Below are 16,415 nucleotides of genomic sequence, written 5' to 3'. Positions count from 1 at the left end.
CAGAGCCTTAATTCCTGAAACGGGGGCGATTCCCCATTTCCTCACCCCAGAGGTGATGCCACAAGCGCGGGAGGTGCGGGTGAGTGCGGCGTGTCCTGGGAGCCCGCAGCGCAGCGTTCGTTTCGCCGCAGCCTGGACGAGAGCCGAGGGCTCGGCGCTGCCCGCAGGGTGTGTGGCAGAGCTGCCGCTTCGCAAAGCCAGGCTTCGGCTGTGCCGGCCTGGATGTGGCTCTGAGCAGCCTGATCTAGTGTGAGGTGTCCCTGGCCATGGCAGAGGGTTGGAGCTGGCTGAGCCTTGAGCTCCCTTCCAGCCCTGACAGCTCTGTGATTCGGTGATGTGGGGGTTTGGGGAAACAAATAGTTACGATTTCATGGGTGGGCAGGTAGGTTTAGTGAATTGCCTCTGTTCAGTGCCTTCCCTCTGTTTAGTGACTTCACGGTTTAGTGAGTTCGTTTTAGTGAGTTCACTGTTTAGTGACTTCCCTTAGTGACTTCACTCTGGTTTAGTCACTTCACTTTGTTTAGTGACTTCCCTCTGTTTAGTGACTTCCCTCTGGTTTTAGTCACTTCCCTTAGTGCCTTCCCTCTGTTTAGTGCCTTCCCTCTGTTTAGTGCCTTCCCTCTGTTTAGTGCCTTCCCTCTGTTTAGTGCCTTCCCTCTGTTTAGTGACTTCCCTCTGTTTAGTGACTTCCCTCTGTTTAGTGCCTTCCCTCTGTTTAGTGACTTCCCTCTGTTTAGTGACTTCCCTCTGTTTAGTGACTTCCCTTAGTACCTTCCCTCTGTTTAGTGACTTCCCTCTGTTTAGTGACTTCCCTCTGTTTAGTGACTTCCCTCTGTTTAGTGACTTCCCTTAGTACCTTCCCTCTGTTTAGTGACTTCCCTCTGTTTAGTGACTTCCCTCTGTTTAGTGACTTCCCTTAGTACCTTCCCTCTGTTTAGTGACTTCCCTCTGTTTAGTGACTTCCCTTAGTACCTTAGTACCTTCCCTCTGTTTAGTGCCTTCCCTCTGTTTAGTGACTTCCCTTAGTGCCTTCCCTCTGTTTAGTGACTTCCCTCTGTTTAGTGACTTCCCTTAGTGCCTTCCCTCTGTTTAGTGACTTCCCTCTGGTCTAGTCACTTCCCTTAGTACCTTCCCTCTGTTTAGTGACTTCCCTTAGTGACTTCACTCTGCTTTAGTGACTTCCCTCTGTTTGGTGACTTCCCTCTGTTTAGTGACTTCCCTCTGGTTTAGTGACTTCCCTTAGTACCTTCCCTCTGTTTAGTGACTTCCCTCTGTTTAGTGACTTCCCTTAGTGACTTTCCTCTGTTTAATGACTTCCCTCTGGTTTAGTCACTTCCCTTAGTGACTTCCCTCTGTTAAGTGACTTCCCTCTGTTTAGTGACTTCCCTTAGTGACTTTCCTCTGTTTAGTGACTTCCCTCTGGTTTAGTCACTTCCCTTAGTGCCTTCCCTCTGTTTAGTGACTTCCCTTAGTGACTTCACTCTGGTTTAGTCACTTCACTTTGTTTAGCGACTTCCCTCTGTTTAGTGACTTCCCTTAGTGACTTTCCTCTCTTTAGTGACTTCCCTCTGGTTTAGTGACTTCCCTTAGTGCCTTCCCTCTGTTTAGTGACTTCCCTTAGTGACTTCACTCTGGTTTAGTCACTTCCCTCTGTTAAGTGACTTCCCTCTGTTAGGTGACTTCCCTCTGTTTAGTGACTTCCCTTAGTGCCTTCCCTCTGTTTAATGACTTCACTCTGCTTTGTGACTTCACTCTGTTTAGTGACTTCCGTGCTGGGCTGTGTGCTGAGTCCTGTGGGGTGCCTGCTTCCTTCCACTGGGTGAGCAGGATGCAATGGGAGCTGGAATTGGGGGAGCCTTAGAGAAGCTGTCAAACCTGGGCAGAGGTGAAGGGGAAATGGAAAGATTGTAAATTCAGAGGAAAGTTATACCTTCAGGTCTGGGGAAGGTCCTGGTTCATCTGCATGCATGCGAGATTACCTACTTGATAAACTCCTAATTGAACTCCTAATTGAGTCTTACCAAGTTCTTATCAAGTTCTGCCTTAAATCATAAAGGTGTGGGATTTGGAGTTTAACTTACAGAATCATAGAATCATGGAATTGTCAGGGTTGGAAGGGACCTCAAGGCTCAGCCAGCTCCAACCCCCCTGCCATGGCCAGGGACACCTCACACTGCATCAGGTTGCCCAGAGCCACATCCAGCCTGGCCTTCAAAACTTCCAGGGATGAGGCTTCCACCACCTCCCTGAGCAACCTGTGCCAGGCTCTCACCACCCTCCTGGGGAACAACTTCTTCCTAACATCCAATCTGAATTTACCCATTTCTAGTTTTGGTTCCATTCCCCCCAGTCCTATCCCTCCCTGACACCCTCAAAAGTCCCTCCCCAGCTTTCTTGGAGCCCCCTTCAGGTACTGGAAGGCCACAATTAGGTCTCCTTGTAGCCTTCTCTTCTCCAGACTGAACAGCCCCAGCTCCCTCAGTCTGTCCTCAGAGCAGAGCAGCTCCAGCCCTCTGCTCATCTTTGTGGCCCTTCTCTGGACACTACTCTGCTCTGGTTAAACCCCACCTGGAGTACTGCATCCAGTTCTGGAGCCTCTATTACAGGAAGGATCTGGGCATGCTGGAACTTGAATGATTAGTGACCAAGTGGAACATATTGGACAGGAGTTTATTGCTGTCCTGAGTGCTGAACCTCCTGGAAAGCCTAACTGGAGTTTGAAGGCTGCTAAAATGCTGAAAGCTGCCATGCCATAACCTGACATGACAGTAAGTGAGGCTTTGTAAATGTGCTTGGTGTACAGAAAACTTCAGTTCCTAGAGGCTGGTGTTCACCAAGGAGACACAGGAGTCCTGTAGGACTTTATTCAGATGAATGGAGTGCCTACAGGGCAGATCCCTGTGGGGTCTCTCAAATTGCTGGAGGACACAGCTTCCTTTTATCCTAAATTCCCAGCCACAACTCCCTTTCCCCACTGGCTGTGGGGGGCTGCCTATGACATGTCTCCCCCCTTACATGTACACCCCCTGCACAGATGGCTTATGTCAGCAGTGAGGAAGATGAAAAATGAGTTTCAGGACAGTGGAACAGGTTGCTCAGGGAGGTGGTGGAAGCCTCATCCCTGGTGGTTTTGAAGGCCAGGCTGGATGTGGCTGTGAGCAACCTGCTGTAGTGTGAGGTGTCCCTGGCCCATTGCAGGGGGCTTCTAACTGGATAATCTTTGAGGTCCCTTTCCAACCCTGACAATTTGAATCAAAGCTGGACTATTCTTTCCAGGCTTAGGGGAAATCCCTGAGAGGACCTGAAAATGTTTAACAGACCCTTTGGAACTTCATTTGGAGGCAGCACTGGCTTTAGGACAACTTCACTTTCTGGCCAAAGTAAGTCATACATCTAAACTGGCTTTTCAGTGCTTAAGGTACTGAGGTGCAGCTTCCAGAGCTTGGTGGAATTATTAGTTGTGCCACTTCACATATCCCCAGCACTGGTGTAGAGGTTCCCCTGTGTGCTGAGCTGGGGGTGGTGCTCTACAGTAGAATATTGCATTAGCAGACTGTTGGCTTCCAGCTCTGCTGTTAGAAATGCCTTTCCCCCCCTCCCTGGAGTTTTATTCCCTTTTGCAAGCTATTTGCTAAATGAAATAAAGACAATTGCCACTTAAATAACTTGTGAGGAAAGATTTGGCTTCAGGCTTTAAAAAACAGGTTTGCTTTAGCACTGATCTTGTTGTTTTACTTTCTTCTTTAAGACTTTGGAGCCAGTACCAGCACTAACACTGTTTCTGGTCCCTTTGGGAGCATGACTGGCTCTCTCTTTGGCCCTACTGGTTTTCCTGCTGCTCCAACTGGCACAACTATTAAATTTCAGGTAAGTCCTGGATTTGCTTCTTACTTGAGCCTGCTGACTGCACCTTTGGCAGCTTCTGCAGCTATGTGTGTAAAGCACTGTGTGGGTCACTGAGCTGGACAAAAATGAGTGGCTCATCTGCAAGGCTTTGGGCAACCTGCTCTAGTTGAGGATGCAACTGCTTACTGCAGATGACCGTTGGAGGTCTCTTCCAACCCAAACCATTCTGTGATGCTATGATTTATCTGTGAGGGCAGAGTGTTCTGAAGCAATCTGAAAGCATCCTCCTTAGGGGAAGTGCTTCAGGGGAGATGGAATGTATAGTGAACTGCAAAGAAACGGACTTTGTCTGGTCTGAGTTTTGCAGACTTCTCAAGCAATGTGGGGTAATGGCCCTCTTTAGACTTGCTAGGTTTGCAGCTGGGTTGAAGCTGAAGAGGTAAAGCAGCTCTTAAAATTGAGCCTGCTCAGGAATTGGGCCCCTCAATTTAAGAAGGACATTGAGAGACTTGAACATGTCCAGAGAAGGGCAACAAGGCTGGGGAGGGGTCTGGAGCACAGCCCTGTGAGGAGAGGCTGAGGGAGCTGGGGTTGCTTAGCCTGCAGAAGAGGAAGCTCAGGGGAGACCTTCTTGGTCTCTCCAACTCCCTGAAGGGAGGCTGTAGCCAGGTGGGGGTTGGTCTCTTCTCCCAGGCACCCAGCACCAGAACAAGAGGACACAGTCTCAAGCTGTGCCAGGGGAGGTTCAGGCTGGAGGTGAGGAGAAAGTTCTTCCCAGAAAGAGTAATTGGCCATTGGGATGTGCTGCCCAGGGAGGTGATGGAGTCCCCATCCCTGGAGGTGTTTAAGAGGGGATTGGATGTGGCACTTGGAGCCATGGTTTAGTTGTCAGGAGGTGTTGGGTTACAGGTTGGACTTGATCTCTGAGGTCTTTTCCAACCTTATTGATTCTATGATTCTAAGAGATACAGAACTCAGGGGGATCATCACCATATGCTTACAGCTGAGGGACACCTTGGAATGGGTCAAAATGAATGAAGTTCTTTTCCTAGCCATCATAGCTTTGGAAAGTGGATACAAATCCCCTCTGTTTCCTGGATGAGTTCCCCTTCAAGAGGGGGTTGGAGAATGTGTTGAAATCTCTGTGGCCATTGAACATGGAGGGTGGCTGAGAAAAGAAGCCATCATGGAAATGGGGTAGGTGACACCTGCTGGAGAGAGGTATTACAGTATCACAGTATAACTAAGGTTGGAAGAGACCTCAAAGATCATCAAGTCCAATCTGTCACCACAGACCCCATGACTAGACCATGTCACCAAGTGCCACATCCAATCCCCTCTTGAACACCTCCAGGGATGGGGACTCCACCACCTCCCTGGGCAGCACATCCCAATGACGAATGACTCACTTGGTGAAGAACTTTCTCCTCACCTCAAGTCTAAACCTCCCCTGGCACAGCTTGAGACTGTGTCCTCTTGTTCTGGCGCTGGTTGCCTGGGAGAAGAGACCAACTCCTTCCTGGCTACAGCCACCTTTCAGGTAGTTGTAGAGGGCAATGAGGTCTCCCCTGAGCCTCCTCTTCTCCAGGCTAAACAACCCCAGCTTCCTCAGCCTCTCCTCACAGGGCTGTGTTCAAGGCCTCTCCCCAGCCTTGTTGCCCTTCTCTGGACATGTTCAAGTGTTTCAATGTCCTTCTTAAACTGAGGGGCCCAGAACTGGACACAGGACTCAAGGTGTGGCCTAACCAATGCAGAGTACAGGGGCAGAATGACTTCCCGGCTCCTGCTGGCCACACTATTCCTAATGCAGGCCAGAATTCTTTCCCCCAAACACTTGTCCATGCAAATCTCAGCCCTTTTCCTTTCTAGATGCAGCTGATTCAGCAGGCAGAGGCTTTGTCATCTTGGGGTGTGGGCAGGGCTGTGATGATAGCTGCAGCAGTCTGAGTGCTGTTGATAAATATTTTCATAGTCCAAATGAAAACATGGGGGAGAATGGAATCCATGCAGAGCTGGAGGATTTGTATCACACATTTAGGTAAAGCCCTTTTAAAGTGGACCTGAAAAAGTAACTGCCCTGCCTTGCTCTGAGTGTTATGAGGCTAAATCCCCCTGCTGAAGGTTGCCTCAGCCCTGGTGAGGCCATGGCTACACAGAGGGCAGGAATACACTTGGCAGGTGCCATGCTGGACTTAGCCTTTAAGAGCATCTGCTGGGAGCCTGCTAACTGTGCTAATGGAACTCTCTCTGGATTTGAAGCTTGACATCTTAACCTCTTCTCTTGCAGCCACCAACCAATGTAGATACTTTGGCAATATCTGGAGTTAGTGCTAGGATCACTGCCAGGCACCAGTGTATTACAGCTATGAAAGAATATGAAAAGAAATCTCTTGAGGTCAGTCAGTGTGTACTCAAATGTGCTGCTTCTCTTGTCTGGCTGCTTAAGCAGAGCTTTTTTGGACTGTAGGAAGTGTCTTCTATGCTCATGCCTACCAGTACAACTTTCAGTATCTGCTGCCCTCCCAGGAGAGTGGCATCAGCAAGTCAAACATTTATTGCATCACCATGTGGAGTGGGTTTGGTTTTAAATGCTTGACAGTGCTGTTTCTGAGGAGCTCAGATTCCATCTCACCACCTACCAGAAGGGCAAGAGACCCTGTTGGGAGCAGTCCTGCACTGCTGAGAAGAATGGCAGAATGTCTGACAAAACTCAGATGGTTTAGGTATAAGGTCAAGGAGACCTTCTTGTGGCCTTCCAGGATCTGAAGGGGGCTCCAGGAAAGCTGGGGAGGGACTTTGGAGTGTGTCAGAGAGTGATAGGACTGGGGGGGATGGAGCAAAACTAGAAAAGGGGAGATTGAGATTGGCTGTGAGGAAGAAGTTGTTCCCCATGAGGGTGGTGAGAGCCTGGCACAGGTTGCCCAGGGAGGTGGTGGAAGCCTCCTGCCTGGAGTTGTTTGCAGCCAGGCTGGAGGTGGCTGTGAGCAACCTGCTGCAGTGTGAGGTGTCCCTGGCCATGGCAGGGGGGTTGGAACTGGCTGAGCCTTGAGGTCCCTTCCAACCCTGACAATTCTGTGATTCTATGTTTAATATAAACCTTTCTGCTCAGGTTGACTCACCTGAGTCCCCAACAGGTCTTGCACTCAAATGATCAGAGAAAGCTCTGGAAAAGTAAAATTGGAGCCCAAACTTAAACCCAAGCTTAAGCCCTGTTTATGAGGTCCTCTTCTTTTTGAGAATGGAGGTGGTGTAAGCTTTTCTTGAGCCCTCCATCCTGGAGGTGGTTTGAATGCTGTGTAAGCATGGTGCTGATGCTGTTCTGACCTCATCCTGTGTAAAAGGAGCACGTCAAGAGAGCTGGATTCTCCTTTACTAGGAGCTCCGTTTGGAAGACTACCAGGCAAACAGGAAGGGGCCTGGGAGAGCAGGAATAGCTGTGAGCCTGTTTGGGCCTTCTGTTACAAGACCAGCCACAGGACTTTTTGGCTCTTCTACTACTAGCCAAGGTTTTCCCTATGGACAGAGTAATCCATCTTTTGGAACCAGTAAGTACTGCCTGTGCCCTGCCCTCGCTGGGGCTGGCTCTGCAAGGGCTCTTTGAAGCTGTTTCAAACTCTGTGATGAAAACCAGATAAGGAAACACTGGAGGGAGCCCAGAATTGTACTGATTTTATTATCAACATTAACTGATTGGCTTCTTTGCCATAGAAATTTCTGCTGACTTACTCTTCAGGGGCTGCAGGCTTCCTCTGCATCCCCAGGTGTTGCTGGAAGGCAGCATCTGGCTTGTCAGCTCATTCACATGGGCAAGTAAAACCATTTGAATAAAAACCACTGGGATGTTGCTAGTGATCAGCAGGGTGATGGCAGCAGTGGCTCATTCTGCTGCTAATGAGTAACCATAAATTGCCTGGAGGCTTTGGCAGGAGCTCTTCTCCCCAGTAGGTCAGGGTTGGGATGTGGACATCTTCTGCCTTGTGGTTTCAAGCTGTTTGTTTTGGCATCCTTAGTCAAAAAGTAAATCCATGGATGAAATTACTAATTCACTGAATTGTTGGGTAGAATGGAATAGAATGGGATGGGATGGGATGGGATGGAATGGAATGGAATGGAATAGAATAGAATAGAATAGAATAGAATTAACCAGGTTGGAAGAGACCTTTGAGATCATCCAGTCCAACCTATCACCCAACACCATCTACTCAACTAAACCATGGCACCAAGCACCCCATCCAGTCTCTTCCTAGACACCTCCAGGGATGGTGACTCCACCACCTCCCTGGGCAGCACATTCCAAAGGCCAATTACTCTTGCTGGGAAGAATTTTCTCCTCACCTCCAGCCTAAACTTCCCCTGGCACAGCTTAAGACTATCCTCTTGTTCTGGTGCTGCTTGCCTGGGAGAAGAGACCAACCCCCACCTGGCTCCAACCTCCCTTCAGGGAGTTGGAGAGAGCAAGAAGGTCTCCCCTGAGCCTCCTCTTTTTCAGGCTAAGCAACCCCAGGAGGTTCAGGCTGGATGTTAGGAAGAAGTTCTGCCCAGCAAGAGAGATTGGCCATTGGGATGTGCTGCCCAGGGAGGTGGTGGAGTCCCCATCCCTGGAGGTGTTCAAGAAGAGCCTGGATGAGGCACTTGATGCCATGGTTTAATTGATTAGATGGTGTTGGGTGATAGGTTGGACTTGATGATCTTGAAGGTCTGGTCTATTCTATTCTATTCTATTCTATTCTATTTTCTATTCTATACTCCTGTTGCAATGTGCAATGTTGTGGTTGCTGTGGGGTGAATGCTTGAGTTCTAACCATTGCATCTCTATGTCTTAGGTGCAACTAACTTTGGCTCAGCAGCAGCAGGGGCTCTTTTCCACCAGCAATCTCAACCTACAACCCTGTTGAACAAGCCATTCAGTCAAGCCAGAACAACCCAGAGCACTGCCTTTTCCTTTGGGAGCACCCCTCTAGGGCAGGCAAACACAAACACAACGGTAAGTTAAAGTGTTTGAACCCTTCAAGGCCTCAGTTGTGGTACATCTACTGCAGCTGGACACAGGAGGCTGTGGTTTAGCAATTGAGCTCCTCCTCAAATTGCAGTATGGCTTCATGGAATGAGGATTCAGAGCTCTGAATGCTGCCCTCTGAGCTGGCAACATCCTGCCAATCCAGATTTTTCATTCATGGTAACTGGACAGCAATGCAGCTTTTCCCATTCCCTTCTTGAAGCAGTCTGCTCTCACATCCAATCCCCTCTTGAACGCCTCCAGGGATGGGGATTCCACCACCTCCCTGGGCAGCACATCGCAATGGCTAACAACTCTCTCTGGGAAGAACTTTCTCCTCACCTCCAGCCTAAACCTCCCCTGGCACAGCTTGAGACTGTGTCCTCTTGTTCTGGTGCTGTTTGCCTGGGAGAAGAGACCAACCCCCACCTGGCTACAATCTCCCTTCAGGGAGTTGGAGAGAGCCATAAGGTCTCCCCTGAGCCTCCTCTTCTCCAGGCTAAGCAACCCCAGCTCCCTCAGCCTCTCCTCACAGGGCTGTGCTCCAGACCCCTCCCCAGCTTCATTGCCCTTCTCTGGACACCTTCAAGAGTCTCAATGTCCTTCTTAAATTGAGGAGCCCAGAACTGGACACAGGTCTCAAGGTTTGGCTGAGCACAGGGTAGAATGACCTCCCTGCTCCCTGTTCCTGATGCAGGCCAGGATGCCCTTGGCCTTCTTGGCCACCTGGGCACACTGCTGGCTCATGTTCAGCCAGTTGTCAACCACTACCCCCTAGTCCCTTTCTGCCTGGCTGCTCTCCAACCACTCTGTCCCCAGCCTGTAGCACCTTTGTCCCCCAGCAAAAGGGATAATGTTGTGGCTCCATTTTATTAATGGACTTTGTGTGGTAGTTCTATTTCCATCAGCCCTAGACTTGGGAGAGCACTGCAGATTTGTCTTAACCTGGCTCTTGTTTGCAGGGTCTCTTTGGGGCCAGCCAGGCTGCACAGCCTGGAGGCCCCTTTGGAGCACCTAGCAGTACAAGTGCTGCCACTGGATTTGGAGCTGGAAGTCGTCTCTTGGGACAGAGCTTTGGTGCTGGCACTTCGGTATGTCTGTACCTCAACAGTGAAGCAGCTGCAAGTCCTGTAGGTGCAGTCTGACCTCCATGAAGGTGACCTTAAGAATCACAGAACCACCAAGGTTGGAAGAGACCTCAAAGATCACCAAGTCCAACCTGTCACCACAGACCTCATGACCCAACCGTGGCACCAAGTGCCACATCCAATCCCCTCTTGAACAAACACCTCCAGGGCTGGGGACTCTACCACCTCCCTGGGCAGCACATTCCAATGGCCTAACAACTCTCTCAGTGAAGGAACTTTCAGTATCAGTATCAGTATCAGTATCACTTTCTCCTCATGCAAAAATGTTGTGGTTTTGTGTAACCTGAAGGGCACAGTCCAAGCATGTGTGCTAGAAGTGGTGTTGCAGGAATGATTTTTTTAACAGGTAGTGTCCTGAGTGGTAAAACAGCACAGGAGAGAGAGAACATCTCTCTCACTGCTGGTGTATTGCTAGGGATCTCCTAGCCTGAATTGTGGTGGTGGCTTAACCAAAAAGACTTAGCTCTTGATATTCAGTCATTTTGGTTGTCACAGAGCTCTGCTTTCTTTTTTATCCTCTGTCACCAGGGCACCCACCTCGTTCAGCAGTGGGCCTGCATTGCCTCTAGTGGTGGTGTTGCCTGCAAGGTATTTGAAGAAGCCCTTTCTGCTCTCCTTGCAGCAGAAGGTTTGCAAGGTTTAATTCCAAGGAGGCCTCAGCTTTCCTAGTTGCCTCTGACAATAGTCAGAGTGGCCAACCCCTCCTGTGGACTCTCTTCTTCCACTTGAGTTTGCTCAGCAGTTCCCTCTTTAACCATGTGGGATTCCTGAGTCCCTTTCTTGAGTTCCTACCTGTTGGGATGCTCTGCTCTTGACTTGGGAGAAGTGGTCCTTGAATGCTAACCAACTGTCTTGGGCCCCTTTACTTTCTAGTTCCCTGTCCCATGGGATTTCCCCTAGCAGCTGCTTGAAAAGGCCCAAGTTGGCCCTGCTGAAGTCCAGGGCTGTGAATTCTTTTAGCATCAGTCTATCAGGTTTGCAGATTCATCTTTTCTCCCTTTCAGACCCTCTTTGTGAACAAGCCTGCTGGATTTGGAACCACCACCACGAGTGCTCCCTCATTTGGTACCACCACTAGCAGCAGCAAGGTCCTTGGTAACAAATCATCCCTGACTTTAGGAGCCAGTACAAACACTTCCAATAGTGGTACATAGGCAAAAAGTGGGACTTCATCACACAAACTGTGCTGCATATTACCACACCTCTGGCTGCCACATATCATGTTCTAAGTGATGATGATTCTCAGGTGAGCCATGCTTCAGCTGCACCTTGCAGTGGGAAAACCTCTTGGCTGCTGCTCTCTTGCTGGTACTCCCTGACTGAAGAGGTAGGCAGTGAAGCATCACTCACAGTGAGCACCTGAGAGAAGGTGGAAGCTGTGATTGGAAACTGCTGAAACCAAAGAATTGGGAGAGCACAGAGATTTGTTAAGAGGCTCTAAATGTGCTGTGGTTGCAAAGGAGTGCTGAAGGACACAGGGTCAAGCCAGTGATGTCTGTAGCTGGAGGGCAGGCATAAGGAGATCTTCCACTGAAGTAGAATGAAACAGTTTCAGTTTAGCTGGTAGATATTGTTGTCTTTCAAAGTCCTGGGTCTTGTGTTAATGTTGGCCTCTGACAGTGCTGTTGGAGAAGTATTGTGGAATGTGTGTGACTGAGCAGGAGGAATGTGCAGCAATAGTTCAAGTGAATGAGAGTCAGCCTTCATGGCAACTGAAATCTGGTTTGGTTCTTTTCCTTCCCTCTGAGAGCAGTAAAACTATATTCCATCAAGTGAGCAAAGTGGTTGTAGATCCTGCCATCTGTCTGTAGGAAAGACAAGACATCTTTTAATGTCAGGAGTCAAGTATAAAATGCAATTGATCTGCCACAGCAGCCTGCCAGACCAGGAAAAGGGGAGCAGCTGTCATGCTCTCAGACTGCCAGGGCAGCAAAGGACAGCTTCCTTGTGGTGACCAACCCTGGGCAAATTTACCACAGGACTGCTGAATGCTGCTTCCAAGTCTCTTGGTCTCCTGTTTTCTCTGAAGCTCTTCACTGCCACCTTGCTGTGTTGCTGCTGTGTGGTGGAGAGCACTGCTGACTGCAGGGCATGCTGCCTGTCCTTTTTGCAGTGGGACAGGTGATAGGCTACATGGAGCTTGGTTCTGAGGTGCTCCTGATCACAGGTTAGACTTGATGACCTTTGAGGTCTCTTCCAACCTGTGATGCTGGTCCCTGACTGGAGTTCTCTAGCTGAATTCTGTCTGTGCATTCTAACCAACCATAGGATGGTTTCCCAGTCTTCAGTTTCAGAACTAATCTGTCTGATGCTAGACTTGGGTTGTACTTAGCTCCAGCCAGAGATAGGTCTTTGAGCTGTGGCCCTGAGTGAAGCCAGTGATACTTGTTTAGTGAAATCCATTTCTTAAATGGCATCTCAGATGAATCTCAGCTGCTGGATCTGCTCCTGAAGGTTTTGGTGCTGGAAATAGTTGGTTTGGAAATAAGTCTTGGATCAGGGTTTAGAGCAGGTAAAGAGTTTGCTAGATTCATTCCCATCAGCCTAGGCAGAGACCTCAGGGTTATAATACAGCCTTGATATAATTTGCTAGCTCTATTGCAGTAAAAGCTGTAGATCACAGAATCACCAAGGTTGGAAAAGACCTCAAAGCTCATCAAGTCCAACCTGGCACCACAGACCTCATGACTAAACCATGACACCAAGTGCCACATCCAGTCCCCTCTTGAGTATCTCCAGGGATGGGGACTCCACCACCTCCCTGAGCAGCACATCCCAATGGCTAACAACTCTCTCTGGGAAGAACTTTCTCCTCACCTCCAGCCTAAACCTCCCCTGGCACAGCTTGAGACTGTATCTTCTTCTTCTGCTGCTGCTTGCATGGGAGAAGAGACCAACCCCCACCTAGCTACAGCCTCCCTTCAGGGAGTTGGAGAGAGCAAGAAGGTCTCCCCGAGCCTCCTCTTCTGCAGGCTAAGCAACCCCAGCTCCCTCAGCCTCTCTTCACAGGGCTGTGCTCCAGACCCCTCCCCAGCCTTGTTGCCCTTCTCTGGACACCTTCAAGTCTCTCAATGTCCTTCTTAAACTGAGGAGCCCAGAGCTGGACACAGGACTCAAGGTGTGGCTTAAGCAGTGCTGAGCACAGGGCACAAGGACTTCCCTGCTCCTGCTGGCCACACTCTTCCTGATGCAGGCCAGGATGCCATTGGCCTTCTTGGCCACCTGGGCACACTGCTGGCTCATGTTCAGCCTACTGTCAACCAGCACTCCCAGCTCCCTCTCTGCCTGGCTGCTCTCAGCCACTCTGCCCCCAGCCTGTAGCACTGCCTGGGGTTGTTGTGGCCAAAGTGCAGCCCCTGGCACTTGGACTTGTTGAATGCCATCCTGTTGGCCTCTGCCCATCTGTCCAGCCTGGCAAGGTCCCGCATTTTAGCTTGAAGCCCTGAATGTCAGTCTCAAATCAGAACCCAGCAGAGTGCTGAGTAACCTTTCAGAAGCTGTAGGCAGCATTGCTTACAGTGCTGGCTGATGCCTCAGAAAACCAATGGTGTCCTCTGTGTTTGAAGCCTCTCATCTGATCCTGTGAATCTCAGGTGTCTGCAGCATTCATAAATCTTTTGTTGTGGGATAAATTGGGTTGTAAGTTTGTCACAGAAATGTAGTCACTGCCAGTCATCTCTCCTGCAGCAGCTCCTGGGGCAGGACAGAAGTCTTTGTTTGGAAGCACCCAGACTACTCTTGGGGTAACCCAAGGAACAGGAGGCTTTGGAACACCAGGATCCAGCACAGCAATAGCTCCTCTGGGCTTTGGAGCCCCTCAGCCTGCTGTAGGTAAGTGTGCATTAGAATAGAATAGAATAGACCAGACCAGACCAGGTTGGAAGAGACCTTCAAGATCATCAAGTCCAACCTATCATCCAGCACCACCTAATCAACTAAACCATGCAACCAAGCACCCTATCAAGTCTCTTCCTGAACACCTCCAATAATTTCAAGTGCCACACCCAGTCCCCTCTTGAACACCTCCAGGGATGGTGACTCCACACCTCCCTGGGCAGCCCATTCCAATGGGCAATCACTCTCTCTGTGTAGAATTTCTTCCTAACCTCCAGTCTAAACCTCCCCTGGCACAGCTTGAGACTGTGTCCTCTTCTTCTGGTGCTGCTTGCCTGGGAGCAGAGACCAACCCTCACCTGGCTCCAACCTCCCTTCAGGGAGTTGCAGAGAGCAAGAAGGTCTCCCCTGAGCCTCCTCTTCTCCAGGCTAAGCAGCCCCAGCTCCCTCAGCCTCTCCTCACAGGGCTGTGCTCCAAACCCCTCACCAACTTTATTGCCCTTCTCTGGACACCTTCCAGCAAGTCAACATCTTTCCTAACCTGAGGAGCCCAGAACTGGACACCGGACTCAAGGTGTGGCCTGACCAGTGCTGAGCACAGGGCACAAGGACTTCCCTGCTCCTGCTGGCCACACTCTTCCTGATGCAGGCCAGGATGCCCTTGGCCTTCTTGGCCCCCTGGGCACACTGCAGGCTCATGTTCAGCCTACCATCAACCAGCACCCCCAGGTTCCTCTCTGCCTGGCTGCTCTCAGCCACTCTGCCCCCAGCCTGTAGCTCTGCATGGGGGTGTTGTGGCCAATGTGCAGCCCCTGGCACTTGGATGTGTTCAATCTCCTGCCCTTGGACTCTGCCCATCTGTCCAGCCTGTCGAGGTCCCTCTGCAGAGCCTCTCCACCCTCCAGCAGATCAACTCCTGCCCCCAGCTCGCTGTCATCTGCAAATTTACTGCTGATTCACTCAATCCCCACCTCCAGATCATCAGTAAAGATATTGAAGAGGCTGGGGCCCAGCACTGATCCCTGGGGCACACCACTGATGCCTGGCCACTGGCTGGATGAAGTTTCTCTAGAGCTCTGGATTGCGCTGAGGAGATCCTCTGGTGGGGAGGATGTCTTTCCTACCTACCTTGGTTGCATGAGTAACCCTGTTGAGATGTTTCAAGAATGGTGTTCTGTTTCTGTCCCTGTCAGACCCAAATGCCTCAGCTGCCCAGCAAGCCCTCCTTCAGCAGTATCTCTTCAGCCTGATGCACTCTCCCTTCGGAGACTCGCCGCTCTTCCGAAACCCCCTGCCAGGCCCAACGAAAGAGGAAGAGGTGAGGACATGTGAGCAGGAACTCCCTTTCTGGGTAAGATTTGATATGACTTCAACTTAATGTTATGTTCCCAGCCTTCACTGAAGCGTGCAGTGAGCAGCAAAGTCAGTTGCCATCTGTAGACTCCTACTGGTGTAGAGGCTTTTTATGCTCTTCAGGGCACAAGCTGCCTCTGCTGTGGCTTTTGTCTACATCAGGGCATTGGCTTTGGAGTCCTTGCTCAGCTTACTGCTGCTGGTTGGGAATAAAGATGGGTAAATGTCTGTGCTTGGAATATCTGTGGTGCTTGACTTAAGCTTTGCTTGTGACATCTCTTAGGTCAGTCTCTGGCAAACCATAGCCTGTTGGTTTGTTTTGAAAGACAACAGAACAAGCACTTTTCAGACTTCTCAAGAGCTAAGGCATGTTCTAAGTGGCTGCTGCCTCTTGGACAAATTCTGAGGACTAGAGATTACTCCTGTCCAGCCTCTGGAGCCCATCACAGTGTGCCACAGAGACCCAGGGGGTCTGCTTCCCAGGCTGATGGAGGTAGCTGTTGCTTTTCCATATGCTATCAGTGGTGAAGGTAAGCTTGTACCCCAGACTCAGGGTGTGCTGATGCAGCCAGCTGTGCAAGCACAGGCAAGGCAGTGCCTCCAGCAGCACCATGGGGATCCCTGCTGGGACTGTTAGATCCTGGCCTATACAGCCACATTCCCTTCCTCCTCTGTGGCTAATAAGGGTTGAAGTTCCCCACTGAAAGCACACACAGTCACTCTCTAGACTCACTTGCACATCTGTGGCTCCCTTGAGCATTAGCATGACCCCTCTGTCCATCCAATAGCCCTGCCCAGATGGTGAGGCCCCCACAGAGCAGGCTGGTCCAGCTAGATCCTTGCTGCAAAAAGCATCAGGCACTCACACACTCATTGCCTGGGCACCATGTGCTCATGGATCCCTTGATACCAGCATGAGTCCTCTGCCAGCACACAGAGCCTCCTACCTGCAGGCTAGTCCAGCCTGAAGCTTGCCAGCAAATGACATGAGCACCCCTGCTGCATGAGGTGTGGAGACAATGCAGGTGCCCTGCCTGTCCCCCACTGCTAAGCAGCTGTCACCTAGGGACAAAGGCCTGTGAGAACAGAGACAGGGACAGCAGCACTCAATATGAGTGATAGTAATCATCCAACTTTGTTGTTCCACACTTCATTATTTATAGTCTTGTCTTATGCATAGTTAATTCTATTCTAATTTAACACATACTATTGGTTTCTCTCTAAAAGGTTGCATCACT

The 16,415-nt window shown here is 50.2% G+C and overlaps 1 protein-coding gene across 1 annotated transcript in view; it reads left to right on the top strand.

The window, feature by feature from the left end:
• Nucleotides 1–16,415, top strand: part of LOC137457355 (nuclear pore complex protein Nup98-Nup96-like) — a 29,009-nt gene continuing 12,594 nt past the window's right edge. The window contains exons 1-10 of the mRNA XM_068169244.1: nt 1–79; nt 3,277–3,380; nt 3,749–3,867; nt 6,134–6,241; nt 7,223–7,391; nt 8,670–8,830; nt 9,805–9,933; nt 10,995–11,085; nt 13,678–13,821; nt 15,018–15,142. Coding sequence (XP_068025345.1) covers nt 3,308–3,380; nt 3,749–3,867; nt 6,134–6,241; nt 7,223–7,391; nt 8,670–8,830; nt 9,805–9,933; nt 10,995–11,085; nt 13,678–13,821; nt 15,018–15,142 — 1,119 coding nt within the window. The 5' untranslated portion in view covers nt 1–79; nt 3,277–3,307. The remainder of the gene's footprint in view (nt 80–3,276; nt 3,381–3,748; nt 3,868–6,133; nt 6,242–7,222; nt 7,392–8,669; nt 8,831–9,804; nt 9,934–10,994; nt 11,086–13,677; nt 13,822–15,017; nt 15,143–16,415) is intronic.

The sequence above is a fragment of the Melanerpes formicivorus genome, unplaced genomic scaffold (genome assembly GCF_026170545.1).
Source record: "Melanerpes formicivorus ecotype bairdi unplaced genomic scaffold, bMelFor1.0.p_v2 SCAF_173, whole genome shotgun sequence".
Classification (NCBI taxonomy): domain Eukaryota; kingdom Metazoa; phylum Chordata; class Aves; order Piciformes; family Picidae; genus Melanerpes; species Melanerpes formicivorus.
Note: the sequence above shows the minus strand (reverse complement) of the source record. Positions and strands in the feature narration are given on the sequence as shown.